The sequence below is a fragment of the Colletotrichum destructivum genome, chromosome 10 (genome assembly GCF_034447905.1).
Source record: "Colletotrichum destructivum chromosome 10, complete sequence".
Lineage (NCBI taxonomy): Eukaryota > Fungi > Ascomycota > Sordariomycetes > Glomerellales > Glomerellaceae > Colletotrichum > Colletotrichum destructivum.
This window is the reverse complement of record NC_085905.1, coordinates 1,859,645-1,874,454: the sequence shown is the minus strand read 5'-3', so window position 1 is coordinate 1,874,454 and position 14,810 is coordinate 1,859,645. Positions and strand designations below refer to the sequence as shown.

Below are 14,810 nucleotides of genomic sequence, written 5' to 3'. Positions count from 1 at the left end.
CTGGTGCGCCACGCCGTGTCTTTGTTTTATTGGGGCCATTGGCGGACGCTGTGCCGGGCCATTCATTGTCTGCTCTGGCTCTGCTCTCTGAGCCTCGGCGTCGGCATTTGTGTCTCACCTCTGCCACGATCCATCTGCTTGCGTCGAGCCCTCCCCCCCCCCCCCCCCCCCCCCCCCCCCCGCCGTGATGTTGCTAACAATCCCCGTGTTCCACTCAAATCTCCTGTGCAGCGTCGTTGCTTCCTCTTGATCCTTGGCGCTCGTCTTGCTGAGACCGTGATGCTCGAAAAATAGAGCCATACGAAACGGCTGTACCAGGGACATCCCTTGCTGTGCGTAACCCCCGACAGCCACAAACACGGCGCACTGATGGGGTGGGGCCCATGGGGATCATCTGCTCCTCCTCCTCTTCTTCCTACGTGCTATGTACTCCTCCTCTATGCTGTCAAGTTGAGAGCAGTCGGTCAGCGTCCTCGAAAGCCCCTCTCGACGCTGGCCGTCTCGTCTCCCGATGGGGCTCGGATCAACTGCACCCATTATTCTTGAGGCCGCTAATTCCCAGTAGTTCAGCAAAAGCATGAACTCTGTTGGTCTCGACAACATGGTGATCGTCCGACAATTGAGATGATTGGAGGGCACCGTCTCCGAGCGGTAACGTGCGCTGCGTCTGTTCCCATAACAAACACTCTGTAGGTAATTTACGACTCCAATCAGTCAGTCACTCGACGACAGTGGAAGGGCAGAAGAAGCCGGAACACACAGGATCGAGCCTTTCTCACGCAACCAACAACCAACCGACAATCAACAACCAAACATTCGACGGGAGGCAGTTCCATTTAGTTCGAACCATGCAAAACAGTGGCTGTTGCAGCAAAGTCCAAACGACAACTTTTCCCCCTTCCTACGATGAAGATGCGGCGGGCCTGGCGATCTTGATGCTGGCGAGCAATCTCACTTTGCGCCCTTGCCCCCCCGAAGGGAGAGACTTCCAGAGACTTTCGCTCACCCACCATCACCAATCACCCCTGAGCCTGTCATCCCCAGATCGCCCTAAGCAGCAACGACAACACATCAGGGAAGGCTTCCAAAAAGTCTTCCACAAAGCTTCCACTCGCGTCAGTCGACCTATCATTTCGCGGCCCGCGGGTGGCCGCACACACCAGGCCGGCTCACCACCCCTCCTTCGCCGCTGCTGCTCGCCGCTAGCAGACTGGACTGGCAGGGCAGGCCAGTTCACGTCAGCAACCCGCTGCAGGACCGTCACATTTCCCAGACTTCGATTCGATGTCTCGACAGAGTCGCCAGTCGACACTAATGGGCGTGTGCCCACATCAAACGTTCAGCAAATTCCGTTCAACGGTCTAACGGCATCTGCCTCCTCGGCAGTCTCCCGCTTGTAGGCCGTAGCGGAGGCCAACGAGGCAGCGGTACGAGGCGATAATCTTAGCTGCCGCCGCCGCCTCAGCAGCCATCGACGCAAACGTGCAGCAACTAACTCGACAGCGCTGCACTGCCTCAGGGTGCCACGACTGCCCACCGCCCCCCTGCCCAAGCCCACGAGAACTGCTGTCGTACCGGCCCACCCGTGGCCGATGAATGGGATGGAAGGGCACTTGTCATGTCAGCAGCCGGATCAAGAGCATACGAATCCTCTTATGTCCGTCACTGCAGCATCGGGTCATGGAGCGTAGTCGTTCTCGTTGGCATGTTACATTGTGATTTGTACTGTCCGTCCCCTTGGACAAACATCGGCAGGGCTGAAGAAGAATGTGTTCTCGTCCCTTGCTTGTCCTAGCCCGCGTGGCACCGGAACCGACGAAGCCCGCTGCAGTGATCCTTCTTCTCTGCCGAGATGGAGTCTTCAAAGTACTTGGAATATCACCAACACCACAGAGCTCCCGCGTTCGACGGGCGATCCGAGCAACCGAGGAGAACCTTGCTCTGATCGTTGTCGATGACAGCGCCAAGGGAAACGGTCAGCAGTAGCAAGTAGCAGCAGCAACAAGACCACCACCACCACCACCCCCGCTTCCATCACCAATACCGAACGACGAACCAGCGCTCGAGGGAAAGCAAGGCAATGCCAGTCATGCTAGTTCTGCGTGCTGTGTCTCACTCTCAGCCCACCACTTACTTTCCACCTCCACAAAGCCTAGGCCGCTTTGGATCTAGCACCAGCGGTCGGTCCGATAAGGCATGCACCCGTTTTCTTCAGCGCATCGCCAGTCTACGTTACTTGTACATACAGGCCCCCAAGTATCCGTACCTACCTCCTCTTGCCTTCGCAGCGTGTTCTGGACAGGACACAGCTGCATGCAAGGCTGACACGGGTGGCACAGGTGTCTTTGACACCACTGGCCTAAAGGGGATCAGTCCATCGTGCCTGGAGCTAAGTAGATGCCGTCGATGAGGGCGACGGGACGTGCGGCTGGGCATCCATCGCTCGGTGCTGTGTCCATCTGTGGAAAAAATGCCACTTGTGACGTCGTCCATGAACTGTCATTGAGTTTGCGGTCGCAGCAGCCACAACAGTGCACGTCACCACCAAACGGTACGGTTAAACTTTCACCTCATCTCTCAACAACGGTTTCAAACGACATGGTTGTGTCTCGTAGTTGTACTGTGCAGCCTCGTCGGCAATCACCACAAGGCCCAACAGGGCTGAAACACCAGGCGTCGATTGCCGATCAGTTGCCGCCGCCGTCAGGAGCGAGCGCATATTGCGTGTGGTCTTTTTGTTGGTCGCGAAACGTGCACAGCGGCAACACCGAGACATCCGTCCTGTTCTGTTACGCGGCAGGTTGTGTGACAGCTCAGTTGCCGGTGAGCCGCTGGGCAAACATAACAAACTCTGGGTAGTATTGGATAGATGGAATCATGTACGATTAGATGAGCCAACCCAAACGAACGCCCTTCCCATTCCCTGCCCCAAAAACGCCATTCATTTCGAAAAGAACCCAGCCCCCCTCCCCCGTAATTAACCATTACTCCGAATCCTACCATACATTCACAGGACAAAAGATGCAATATCCACAGCATTCCCCCTCTCATCCTACATAACATGCGCCACCACCGGCCCTCCGAGGCTCACAGGTCCTCCGAGCCGGGGCAGTTGCCCTTGCACTTCTTGGGCGGATACCTGACCTCGGGAGCGCAGTTGTTCGCGTCCCCGTGGTCGCCGAGGCCGCCGGCCGGGACGAACTGGCCCGTCTGCAGGCTGCCCTGGAGGAAGTAGCTGTACCACGCCTCGTGGAGCACGTCGCGGCCGCGGCCCTGGCAGCGCAGCACGACGCGGCCGCCGCTCAGCTCCTCGAGCGTCCTGCGGACGTCGGCGAGCGGGTAGCGCCGCGAGTGCGAGGGCGCGATGCCCGCGCGCTCGAGGGCGGTGAAGGTGTCGAGCTGGCGAAAGAGGGAGAAGGCGCGGGTGAAGTAGTCGACGACCTCGACGCCCGGCGCGTAGGCGTCGGCGTAGCAGGACGCCGAGAGCGTGTTTATGCAGCTTGCGTGCTTGTTGTACTCGTGGGCCCAGAGATGGTTGTTGGTGCCGCTGGCCGAAGTGTTAGTGTGGGGAGTGGGTTTCTTTTGTCAGGCGCCGGACGTCCGCGGCTTGCCGGCCAGGAGATGAGAACGAAGATGTAATAGGAAAAGGGGAAGAATAAACGGAAACCAGGGGGGGCTGAGGGGGAAAAGAGGGAAGGGCGGCGACTCACTATGCAGCGACCCAGTACCTCTCCATGGAGGCCAGGAGGTCACCCTGGCCGTAGTGCTGGAGGATGTCGGTGATGTTGTTGAAGTGCGGCGTCATGCCGCAGTACGCCTTGTAGCTCCCATCACAGAGGTCGGGCCTGCGGCGGACGTGTCAGCGATGTATCCCATCTCGGCGGAGCATCTGATGCTCTCCCGCAAAACCAGTACTACACTACCCCCAATAGATAGCGCTACCCTGCCCCCGAGGGGGGAACCAGAGGGAAGGAAAAGCGACTAACAAGAAGAAGGGGATAAACAAAAAAAAACTCACCATAACCCGTGGACGGTCCAGTCCTCTTCAGCGCCGCCTGCGTGCACGGTATCGTCCCAGAACTGGGTAAGGAGCAGGCGGCCGGAGGGGGCGACGAAGCAGCAGGCGTCGTTGACGGGGCCCGTAGCGTTGTGGCAGCTCAGCGGGCCGTCGATCGGGCACGAGGGAGCGCCAGAGAGGGGCTCGTAGGGGGTGACTGCGATGCCGTTGAAGTTGGCGTTGGCGTCGGCGGCCGTGATGTCGTGGGAGGAGGGGGAGGTGAAGGGCGTCTGGGATGTCGGGAGGATGGTCGTGATACGGGCCAGGAGAGCGCGGAGGGAGGGCGCCATCGTGGGCGGCTTCGATGCGAGATGCTGCGGGTGCGTTCCGTTATGGTTTGAAGGTAGAGATGAAAATAGGAGGCTGGCGACGGTAGCAGAGGGTGGATAGAAATGTTAATGGGCTTGTTCCTCGAGGTCGTCGGTTAATGCTGGGAGTGTACGAGGGAAGCTTGGATGTTGGAGGCGGAGCTATCTATGTCTGGAGGGGGATGGATTCTGCCGCGTCGTGTGGGGGCTGCAGTGCGGACCCTTCCGGGGCCGGCACGGGGGCTCGGAAGGTTCACCGCCTAGACGGGAGAAGGTTTGATTGGATAGTAGCTCCAGGGGCTGCTTTTAGCATCGCGGGGGGGGGGGGGGGGGGGGGGTTGTGCTGTGGGTCGGTGACATGCTGCCATTTTGGCACGATATCGTCAGCGTGGAACGGGTCATGGGTATTGGGCTACCCTGTATCATGTCCGATGGTTTCTGGCTTTTCTGCATCTTTTTAGCTTGGGAGATGTAGGAAATAGAGAGAGAGAAAGAGAGATAGAGAGATAGAGAGATAGAGAGATAGAGAGAGAGAGAGAGAGAGAGACAGAGATTGAATTTGTTGGAGAGGCACCTAAATAGGTACGTTAAGCTGCCGGGTGAAAGTACTGTGCTCAGGACCGATTGACCTTCGACTTGGCGTTTCGATATCAGCCAGACCTACAAGACCATGGCAACTAACCAGACCAGCATTCTTGACAGGCTGTAACGTCCTCTATTCATTTCGGGTCCTGTCACCATTCATCGAGGCTCGACTCGCCAATTCTCTTGCGCGGCCTTGCTGCCAACAGCTGTCCAGAGTTTTTATCTCTATAAGAGAGAATACCATGTAACTCGCTCTTCCGCAACTCATTTACCGTCCTCGTAGAATACAAGCAACTAAATGTTCTGTGCTGGAGGTAGACGCAGTGCTCTATTGCAGTAATGGATTGAAAAGATGGAAGTCGACTACAACCAAGTACAGCTATCCACCCATGCCTAGTAGGGTAGGCCAGAACAGGCCCTGCCTAGGAGCGCATCTGGCCTAGACACACACCCTAGTTAAGGTAAAGCTTGTAACTGCAGTGCATGAGGCAACCAAGAGTTTCTATGTCAAGTCCATGCTCTCTCTTCCTGGAAAGCTTACAGAATAACCATCAATATTACTGCACAACAAAGGCTTGTTGAAACAACCGCGACCTCCCTCCTCCCTCCTTTCCTTGTTCGCCACGCATGTAAGAGCAACGATCCTTTTTTTTTACGCTTCTTGGCACTTTTATCCTTCCTCCCCATTAGGCCTCTGGGACAGGATTCACCGTCTATCCTGCAGAACTCACTCAAGCATCTCACCAAAGTAAATCCATTCTTTGTCTCATCCGTTCTTCCAACGCAGCTTGCTCCTTTATGTTCTCCTAATGTCTAATGCACTTGGACGGCCACGTTCAGCAGATTGCCCAAAGCCCTTCTTTATCTCTGCCTTACTCCCTCCTTTCCAGTCATTGACGTCTCCTAATCTTTGGTGCATCTTAGGTCCCAGCTGGATATTCGCTCATGGCTGAAGTGATGAGATTTAAGCCATGCTCAAAGGATCTCAAGCCAGATTTGGATTGCCAGTCTTGAACTCAGCCGCCTGCGTTTGCAATTTGCTGCAAGATCCCCAGACTCCAAACTGCCATATAAAACTTTCTTCACCTCCCTCTCAGAAGGGGCCCAGAGGATCATCATCTCAGAAAAATTTGACTTCTGCCTTCATTACATCATGTCCTCGGACTCACCCCGATTCGCCGACGTCCGTCTACTCGACGAACCCTCCAGCACCATGTCCCCGGAAGAAAACGACGACATCGAAGCCCAGATGAGCCATCTCAGCCTGGGCCCCGACAAGCAGCACATGGACGAGGTCTTGAGCAGCCCGCTCCTCACGGTCCCTGTCGTGCAATCCACGCCACCGCCCCAGTTCGGCCTCTTCGGCGCCAATAGGTCCGGAGATGCTCCGCCGCGGGCCTCCCGCCTCTTCTACAACGTCACATGCCCGTCCAGCGTCTTCATCTGCGGAAGCCAGGGCTCCGGGAAGAGCAACACGCTCGCGTGCCTCTTGGAGAACTGCCTCATCCCGAGCCGGCTGGGCAAGCTGCCGACGCCCCTCACGGGCATCGTCTTTCACTACGACAGCTTCGTATCCGACTCTGGCGGGCTTCCGTGCGAGGCCGCGTTCCTCGCGTCGAGCAAGGAGGTGTCGGTCAGGGTCCTCTGCGCCCCGACGAACATCCGCACCGTTCAGGTACCGCCGTCATCCTTGGAGGATGGAGGTACAAACCAATGCTGACCCGTGCACAGGGAATCTACGGCCGCATCCCTGGCGTCAAGGTTGAGCGTCTCATACTCAGCGACCGGGACCTCAACACTCGCCGCATGCTTGATCTCATGGCGGTTGGAGAAGGGGGGATGCCGCTTTACCTGCATGTGGTGACCCGGATTCTCAGAGACATGCGCATCGACCAGCAATCCACTGGATCCGGATTCAATTATACCACCTTCAAGAAGCACCTTGACTTGGCGGACTTGACCCCGGCGCAACGAGGCCCTCTGAGCCAGCGCCTCGACACCTTGGAGAGTTTCATGACCAAGGGCACGGTCGACAAGGGCAAGGGGAACGCCGCCGTTGGAAAACCCACTGTTGACTGGCAAGCAAAGGTATGGTCACTTTCTGCTTTCGGTCCAACTCAAGCACGGCTAGCTGAACGACTGTCTCGTAGTCTAGTCAGCTGACGATCGTGGACCTGTCGTGCCCTTGCGTCACGGCGGAGATGGCGTGCTCGCTGTTCAACATCTGCCTCTCTCTCTTCCTCGAGCAGGAATCGCCCATCGGACGTGTCGTCGCGGTCGACGAAGCCCACAAGTACATGAAAGAGTCCAGCGAGAGCCAGGCCCTCACGGCCGCACTCCTCGAGACCATCCGCCTCCAGCGCCACCTCGGCGTGCGCGTCATCATATCGACCCAGGAGCCCACCGTCTCAACGAAGCTACTAGACCTCTGCTCCATGACGGTGGTCCACCGCTTCACATCCCCGGACTGGCTCCGCACGCTCCGCAGCCACCTGGCAGGGGTCTCCTCCATGTCCGTCACGGCGTCCGGGCGGGGAGAGACGGAAGACGTGGGCTCCGTGGTAATCGAGGGGAAAGACCCCGTTCTCGAGCTGTTCGCCTTGATCGTCGGCCTGCATACCGGAGAGGCCCTCGTCTTCGCCCCGAGCGCGGTCATCGGTCTTGGAGAGGGACGGACAGGCAGGCCGGTTGCGGTTCAGAGACTGGCTCATCGGTCGTTGCGGGTCCAGGTCCGGTCGAGACTGACTACAGATGGCGGCCAGACGATCATGGCGTAGAAAAAGATAGGTGTGTATCTGGTCAGGAGCCGGTGCGAGCCTGGATCCGAACGTTAGAGATGTGAGCGTTAGGTATTCTTGGAGCATACCCTGAGCAGGCTGTGTGTGCAGTTAGACATCATAGAATCACGTTTTTCTTGGTTGCCGTTTCAGAGTATCTACTTGGCCGGCTTGTGAGTGTCATTGGTTTCGTCAAAGGCAATACTTTCTTCTGTTTTATCAAGCCAAGCCCCGACTCCTCATGCCAACGATCTCGACTTGGGCTGATTCACAACATCGAAGACTAAGTTGCTGGCACAAGGTGACAATATATTTCAATACTCCAAACTCATGTAGCAGCATCTAACTGTGTATGCTATGTTCATTCATGGTGGCCCAAGTCCTCGCCTATTAACAAAATGGAAGGCTCTGGCTCGACTTCTGGAAAGTTTTCCGGCCTCGGTAGGTTTTTGAACTTCATGATTTGCTCCGTGATGCCATTCTCGTGCTGCCACTTCAAGATGGGATCGTGAGCGACGCACTGCCTCTTGATGTTGAAGTCCGGATAAGGGTTTTGTTGCGTCTTCATCCAGTTGTGCGAGATCAAGTCAAGAGACGGGTTGCAAGTGAGCGCCTGCAATAAGATGTCTATGCAATGCTCCAAGTGTGCCTGGTGCCTCTTCGGGGCCATGGAGCTGAGATTCAGATCAGCAAAGGGCTGTCTCTGAGGGGTGTCGGAGAAGGACTCACACGTTCTTGTACGAGTTGCCATAGTAGTAGTCCCAATAGGCATACTTGCGCACGGCGTTGAGGCAATGTAGCTGATGCTGCATGTCGATCTCGACGAGATACTTGTCGGGGCCGACGCCCCATTCTTCCGGTATGGACACGGAGATCTTGGGGTCCTTGCCCATCTTTCTGAGAGCATCGCCACTGACGCCAAAGTACTCGATCTTGGCCATGTCGTCCCAGGCCTTGTCAACCTCCTCACTTGGCGGCCCGCGCCATATGCGTGGTGGCTTGTAGTCGTTGAAAAGCGTTCCTTTTACTTCCACCGTTTCCAGCTTGATGGGCACATCGTCTAGGATAGGGCCTGCGGTGATGATCATAGTCAGTACAAGCGAAGCGAGAGTTGAGCGGAACGAGTTCGTACTGTAGGGCGAAACCCGCTTCATCAAGCGAACGGGGTCATTCAGCCAGGTCGATGATATGAGTAGGATTCCACATGATGCGGCGAAAAAGACGGCATTAAGAGCCGTGATGAGTTTTGACCGGAAGCTCCATTCGTCTCTGAACTGGAGACGTGAATTAGCCAATCTTTTCTTCGAGACATGTCAGCATGTACTGGTATTCTCCAGTAAGCTTTTCGTACCTCAGTTGGCAGCTCTTCTGAAGAGTCTTGATCCGGTAAACTTTGGTAAAGGTCCTTCATTTCGTTTGAGAAACAGGGAGACGTTGAAGAATGAACTGGGAAGAGGGGGAGAAGCTAAGAGCTATCTTGACGAACTGGTAGGCTTTTCGGAGGGAATATCGGCGGCGAATCGTCAATGGAGAGCAGAAGGCGAAAAATAGTCTGCCGACAGTTCCGATATCAGGCTAGTTCGCCGGCTTCGATGGTATCCCACCTGCCAGAAACTACCAAGCCTTGGATCTGGAGCACGGTTCCGGGGTGCCCATCGTAATAGTGTCGTCTAGCGGTCCCGTTTTACGTGATGCAGAGTCCTAGTTGAAGGATCCGCCAAGACTCTGAAGGATCTGCCAAGAAAATGACGATTGAGTATAGAGACAGTCTCATTGTGCGACAGTGAGGGGTCGTTTCCTCAGCTGCCGGGCGATGACTGAACGCAGTAGGAGGATTGATGCTTACAAGGGGGGGGCAGCAGCCGGATTGGCGACTTGTTCTTGGTTGGCGGGTTCGAGACGACCGGGGTTGACACCCTGGCCAAGTGGCGATCAAGAGAGGTTAAAGGAACGGCAAGATAACAGCCAAGAAGCTGGCGATCGACCCCACGGCGGCAAAGCCCGGAACAGCGTAGTACAACGAGCAGATATTGAACCACGGAGCGAGCTGGGCAGCGGCACGGATGCTTGCTGCATTGACTTATTCAACATCGGGCACGCTTGCCGAATGTCCAGTCAGACATTGCGACGATTCTAGGCTCTGTCGGGGCCAAGGTCTTCCCGAACCTTCTTGATCAGGTTAGACGATATCCTCCCATTTCTTTGCTGCCAGCCAGTCACAGCGGTGATGTGTGGACTTGTCGACTTCACCTCCCCTCGAGAGCCTTACAGATGCCTTCTTGGGTATGATCTTGTGATGAAGGATCGGAGCGAAGGATCTCGAGTGTTGCATCGACGGCGTTTGTCTCGAATTATGTGCGATGCGCGTGCAGTGTCGTACAACATGTTGCCAGAGGATGGGGCGCTTGCGTCTTTGATATCGTGAAGCCGCGCAGCCCGGGCGAGGAAGGGAAACAGGCGAGTAGACTCGCGTTCGAGCAAGAAGACATATAAACCCTCTTGTGCATGAGGCGCAGAGTCACATCGAACGACCACCACACCACAGTTCTTCCATATCCTTCGAGTACAAACAAAAACTCCCTCTACCCAAGATGCGTACTCAGATTCTCCTTGCCGCCATTGCGGCTTGCGCTTCAGTAGTCAGCGCTGCGCCCGTCGCCGTCGAGGCCTACGGGCCTCCGATCAACCCTCACCTCCCGGACGTCGGCTCCAAGAGAGACATTGTCGAAGCCTACGGCCCCCCGATCAACCCTCATATCCCCGCTGTTGAATCCAAACGCCAGACGACCGAGGCTTACGGTCCCCCCACCAACCCTCACATCATCTCGAAGGATACGGCTGAGGCCTACGGACCTCCCCTTAACCCTCACATCCCCGCCCCCGAGTCGAAGAGGGACGGCGTTGAGGCCTATGGTCCTCCGACAAACCCCCATATCATTTCCAAGAAGGACACAGTGGAGGCTTACGGTCCTCCCACCAACCCGCACATTATCTCCAAGGAATAAAGGATTAAGATACAGAGAGAGTTTTCATGTCTTGTGCGAGAAGGACGGAAGTAAAGAGAGGGACTCAATCACCATAAGCGATGGTTGAAGTTGCATCCCGTCAGGCGGCTCGGATGAACGTGACACAGCCAGGTTATTGATACGTTCATTCCGACGATAAATACAATACAAACCAAGTGAAGTTATCATAATCTCAGCCAAACTTGTACTCAATTCGCCCTGTAAGAATGGCGCACTGCTAGAAGCCATGTTTTCCCGGACTGTTGTCTGGCGATAACTAGAATTACGACAACAACCACAATCGCAACACAGCACCTGAGCCTGATACACTTGATGAATGGTTCAAGACAAAACACGACAAAAGTATTCCGAAACAAAAAATCGAGCATGGCACGCATAATGCACCTATGAAATCAAGTACTGTGGACCATGCACTTCGAAAATGGAGAATTTGGGACAGCGAACTCCAACTCCATCTCACCCTCTACGTAGCCGAGTTGATTGAAGCAGCTAGTACTCTATTCTGTACCTATACCTGAGAGAATTGATAGCAACAAGTAGCTCTTGAGAAGTCATCAAGCCCTACAGTTACCCGTCTAAAACACCACTCCATATAAAATCTGTAAACGAATTGTCGAAAGATTTAATCATAAACCAAAGACAAGAATCACCGATGTCCCTGACTCTCTTTCAGTAGCTTCACCAACAACTTAAGCAGATCCTTCTTGATCGCGAGAGACCCGATGGTTTCTCTTGCCACAGAACGACCACACTCCGCTGACATGGAATATTCACCTCTCTCCCCCCTGATCCCAAAAGAAACTCCGGGTGTGGGTACGAAGCAGTTGTCTTGGCTTCGAGCGGCACGAAGCTGGCAAATCTCAAAACTGCGACAGTCGCCATCACAGGGAGGTACGTTCCAACCCCTGGTTTTACGTGTCCAGTATGCATCGAAAGCTGCAGGATCATTCTCCAGCGCCACAGTCACATTGTGCCAAAACGCTGGAGAGAGTTCTGCATTTGGTGAGATGGACGGGTTGACGAGGGTACCGTAGACTTCCTTCGCCGAGTAGTACTTCTTCCATACGGGGTGGACTTGAAACGTGGGATCATTCATGTCGGCAACATATGTATCGATATCCAGAATGTTGAATGTAGCCGTATCGACAGTGTAGATTCTGAATGCCGGCATGCCGGAAAGCGGTGTCATTGAGGGGGCTATGTAAGACACGGCGACCGCGTTGGATGCTGTTCGGCGCTCGTAGTCGGAATAGCTGATTTGGAAATGATCCAAATGGGTGTGTCCTGAAGAGCTCGGTTAGAAAACGCAACAAAGATGCAAAGACATGTTGCTAACAAGAATTCTGAGATGGGAGCTCACCGAAAAACATGCCCACAATGGTTGACTTGTAACGGTTGACGACTTGATCGAAGTAATTCGATGCATCATGAAGCGCATCGGAGGTCCCCATTGGCATGTGGCCAACAAGATACACACGCTCGCCAGCCTTCTCTGCCTTGTCCAGTTCATCCACAACCCACTGGATGTGGTGACTGGGGTCCTTTTGGACGTCTTGATAAAGCCAAAAGTTCAGAGTGTACCACATGTTTGTAGAGATGGAGATGATGCGCAGATTGGTCCTAGGTGACTGGACTGAATAGGCTCCAATCTCTTTCGCTTTCGCAGGGGACCCAATCCAAGTCTTCCATGCATCTGACAAGACATCGTAAAGCCATTGAGCGCCGCTGCCGAGGTGAGCGGGTGGTATTGCGTTCACTGGAGACATCTCGTGATTGCCAACGGTGCCATAAATCTGCAAGCCAGCATCGGACATGTGATGATACGCCATGCTGATCTCAGCTGAGTTCTGCTCAACAGATGTATTCCAAATGGCGTGGTCAACAATGTCCCCTGTGAAAATTGCAAAGTCGGGCGCAAACGCCTTGATGGCCTCGTACATGCTTTTTTCGAGGCTCACAGGGGCACCACAGTTATGATCTCCGAACGGGCCGGCAGGAAAGTCGTTATTCCCGGGCTCATCGGCAGGAGTGTAAGACCTGGATCAGAGCATGTTAACAACAGACATTAATACGGGTAGGACTATCTTGAAATACATGGCAGACTCACCTGCAGCACATAGGCTTTGAGCAGTTCGCATTGGATCCGGTGACATAAAGGGGATCGATGTGGATGTCTGAGAAATGTGCAATTTTAAACACCGAAGGCCGAGTTGTGTTGAGTGTGGCATTGAGGTTAGTGATCGTTTTTGTGCGCTGTGAGGGAACTGGAACGGTGTAGGGTTCGACTTCGGGATAATTGCAGAGACCTAGAAGTGTAGTACAGAAGACCTGAGCTGTCTTACTGCCCAGAGTGAGGTCGCGAAGGCTCGAGGCGATCACAGGACCTTCAAGAGTGATTGTTCCGTCGCAGACGTCTTCATCTTCGGACTGTAACCGATCAGCAGTCTTCACCAGATGGCACTGGGTTACAAACACCAAGGCATAGAACTTACAGATGCAGCAAAGCAAAGCTGCTTCAACGCCCCAACAAAGACGTCATCTCCGAAACCTGCAAGTGTTCGCAGGACAAGGAGAATACCCTGTTTTCTGATAAGAAATCTTGTATGTTAATGAATCTACAGGTGACTCACTTGGCAACCAAGACAATTGTTATTGCTTGTGAGGCTCTCGAGGATGCCATCGACTGATGTCGGGATAGCACTTTGACTGATATCTTCCTGGCGTTGGAGATTCAGGTTCTCGGGAGGTTGTCTGGCGTTGGCGACCCCAATCATGCCCCATAAGTTGAGGCTCACCGCGATAAGCACAACTGTGAGTATCTTCATAGTAAAATGTGTGGGAGACAAGAGCCAGGAAAACAAGATATAATGAGTGTAAGAACAATGAGTGAACGAGTGTAAGCAGTGAGAAACTTCAGCACAATGAAGGTGGCAACAGAATGAAAACTCACCAGGAGGAAATACCGTATGAATTCAATCTATATAGTTTCCTTCATGAAGTGGACCATCTTCAAGCAGGTCAGGCTTGCCGAACACTGCGCTGCCGTTTTGCTGATTGATTGCCGGCTTGATTTGTAGGCTTCATTAGGCGAATGCGAGTGCGGCTCTAAGGCCAATCAGGAAATGCATCTATAGTGGATCAGCGGGACAAGCTGTCTCTCGGTCAATACGAGCATCTGCAACACAGTCTAGTGCCTCGGGATGGGGGAACGGAAGGACTGGGAAATATGTAGCCACACGCAGAGTCCATTAATAACTAATTTCCTGGGGCACCGAGTCAAACATGTACAAAATTATCCCTCACTGAGTAGTAACCTTGCTCGGGTAATGATGACCCTGCTCCTTTCCATGGAACTACGAACCCGGATCAGGTTTCGGGTTTGTCTACCGATGTTGTATTTATTTCCGAGGTGTTTGGTGTCTCCCCAAACATACTCCGTGAAGCTGAGCTGGAGCTGGCCGTTTTACCTATGACTCCCGTCACATGGTGAGCCCTAATTTCTCTCGGGCTGATTTTTCCCCCTTAAATAGGGCTGACGATAATACCAGGGTGTCGTTATGCTCCAGATGATAGTCATGTTTCCCTGTTCTCCAAATCTTTTATGCCTTCGATCTTGAAAATTTACTTGTTTACCCAGATTAAGTGCCTGTTGTTGATTTAACGACTTTAGCATAGCCAGCCAGACACTAACTTCACTCACAAGCTCTGGTCCTGCCAGACCAGCCAACATCCTTGACTCTTGGTGCTTCCCACCCCAGCCCAGCTAGTATGACTACCTACCTTAGGTACCTACCTAGAAGATGATATCAGACCAAAGTCCATCCATTAGACTTTAGCGCTAATGCAACCTACTGACGCCCTAAAGAAATACAGGGGCTAAGACTGGGTCAGGCGGGTACTGTGTGAGGCGTCTGTCTACCCGTTGACCTGACCCGAGATTCCAGCGTTGACCTCGCGGTGTGCAGCATCCGTGCCAACAAACACTACGAGATACGGATTTGGTTCAAAAAGTTGCTCCTCTTCCAATGAATTCTCATCTCGGATAGCCGCTTCCTGA

At 54.1% G+C, this 14,810-nt stretch overlaps 6 protein-coding genes across 6 annotated transcripts; 3 read left to right on the top strand and 3 right to left on the bottom strand.

Moving 5' to 3' along the window:
• Positions 1 to 1,618: 1,618 nt before the first annotated feature.
• CDEST_14852 (uncharacterized protein) lies at positions 1,619 to 1,986 on the top strand (the record flags this gene model as incomplete). Its single annotated transcript, XM_062931008.1, has 2 exons — positions 1,619 to 1,769; positions 1,796 to 1,986. 2 exons carry the CDS (start codon positions 1,619 to 1,621, stop codon positions 1,984 to 1,986), a joined length of 342 nt encoding a protein of 113 aa, XP_062787059.1.
• A 1,097-nt stretch (positions 1,987 to 3,083) lies between these two features.
• Positions 3,084 to 4,480, bottom strand: CDEST_14851 (Putative ribonuclease T2). Its single transcript, XM_062931007.1, has 3 exons — positions 4,019 to 4,480; positions 3,711 to 3,845; positions 3,084 to 3,547 (listed from the first exon to the last, which is right to left on the bottom strand). The coding sequence occupies exons 1-3, from the start codon at positions 4,345 to 4,347 to the stop codon at positions 3,088 to 3,090; spliced, it is 924 nt and encodes a 307-aa protein (XP_062787058.1). The 5' UTR covers positions 4,348 to 4,480; the 3' UTR covers positions 3,084 to 3,087.
• A 1,623-nt stretch (positions 4,481 to 6,103) lies between these two features.
• Positions 6,104 to 7,727, top strand: CDEST_14850 (Putative P-loop containing nucleoside triphosphate hydrolase; the record flags this gene model as incomplete). The annotated part of the gene is made up of 3 exons (XM_062931006.1): positions 6,104 to 6,625; positions 6,682 to 7,038; positions 7,101 to 7,727. The coding sequence occupies 3 exons, from the start codon at positions 6,104 to 6,106 to the stop codon at positions 7,725 to 7,727; spliced, it is 1,506 nt and encodes a 501-aa protein (XP_062787057.1).
• A 361-nt stretch (positions 7,728 to 8,088) lies between these two features.
• Positions 8,089 to 9,138, bottom strand: CDEST_14849 (Putative mycotoxin biosynthesis protein UstYa; the record flags this gene model as incomplete). The annotated part of the gene is made up of 3 exons (XM_062931005.1): positions 8,089 to 8,401; positions 8,457 to 9,001; positions 9,079 to 9,138. 3 exons carry the CDS (start codon positions 9,136 to 9,138, stop codon positions 8,089 to 8,091), a joined length of 918 nt encoding a protein of 305 aa, XP_062787056.1.
• Positions 9,139 to 10,318: 1,180 nt separating this feature from the next.
• Positions 10,319 to 10,732, top strand: CDEST_14848 (uncharacterized protein; the record flags this gene model as incomplete). Its single annotated transcript, XM_062931004.1, has 1 exon — positions 10,319 to 10,732. One exon carries the CDS (start codon positions 10,319 to 10,321, stop codon positions 10,730 to 10,732), a length of 414 nt encoding a protein of 137 aa, XP_062787055.1.
• Positions 10,733 to 11,399: 667 nt separating this feature from the next.
• CDEST_14847 (Putative calcineurin-like phosphoesterase domain, ApaH type, sphingomyelin phosphodiesterase) lies at positions 11,400 to 13,527 on the bottom strand (the record flags this gene model as incomplete). Its single annotated transcript, XM_062931003.1, has 4 exons — positions 11,400 to 12,037; positions 12,114 to 12,790; positions 12,861 to 13,180; positions 13,384 to 13,527. The coding sequence occupies 4 exons, from the start codon at positions 13,525 to 13,527 to the stop codon at positions 11,400 to 11,402; spliced, it is 1,779 nt and encodes a 592-aa protein (XP_062787054.1).
• Positions 13,528 to 14,810: the final 1,283 nt, after the last annotated feature.

Excerpts from the sequence above, each read along its gene's own strand:
- CDEST_14851 (XM_062931007.1), bottom strand. The coding sequence starts at position 4,347 with ATGGCGCCCTCCCTCCGCGCTCTCCTGGCCCGTATCACGACCATCCTC. Across the intron at positions 3,846-4,018 it reads TGGACCGTCCACGGGTTATG|GCCCGACCTCTGTGATGGGA; the intron begins GTGAGTTTTTTT and ends CGTCCGCCGCAG. Across the intron at positions 3,548-3,710 it reads AGGTACTGGGTCGCTGCATA|CGGCACCAACAACCATCTCT; the intron begins GTGAGTCGCCGC and ends CACTTCGGCCAG.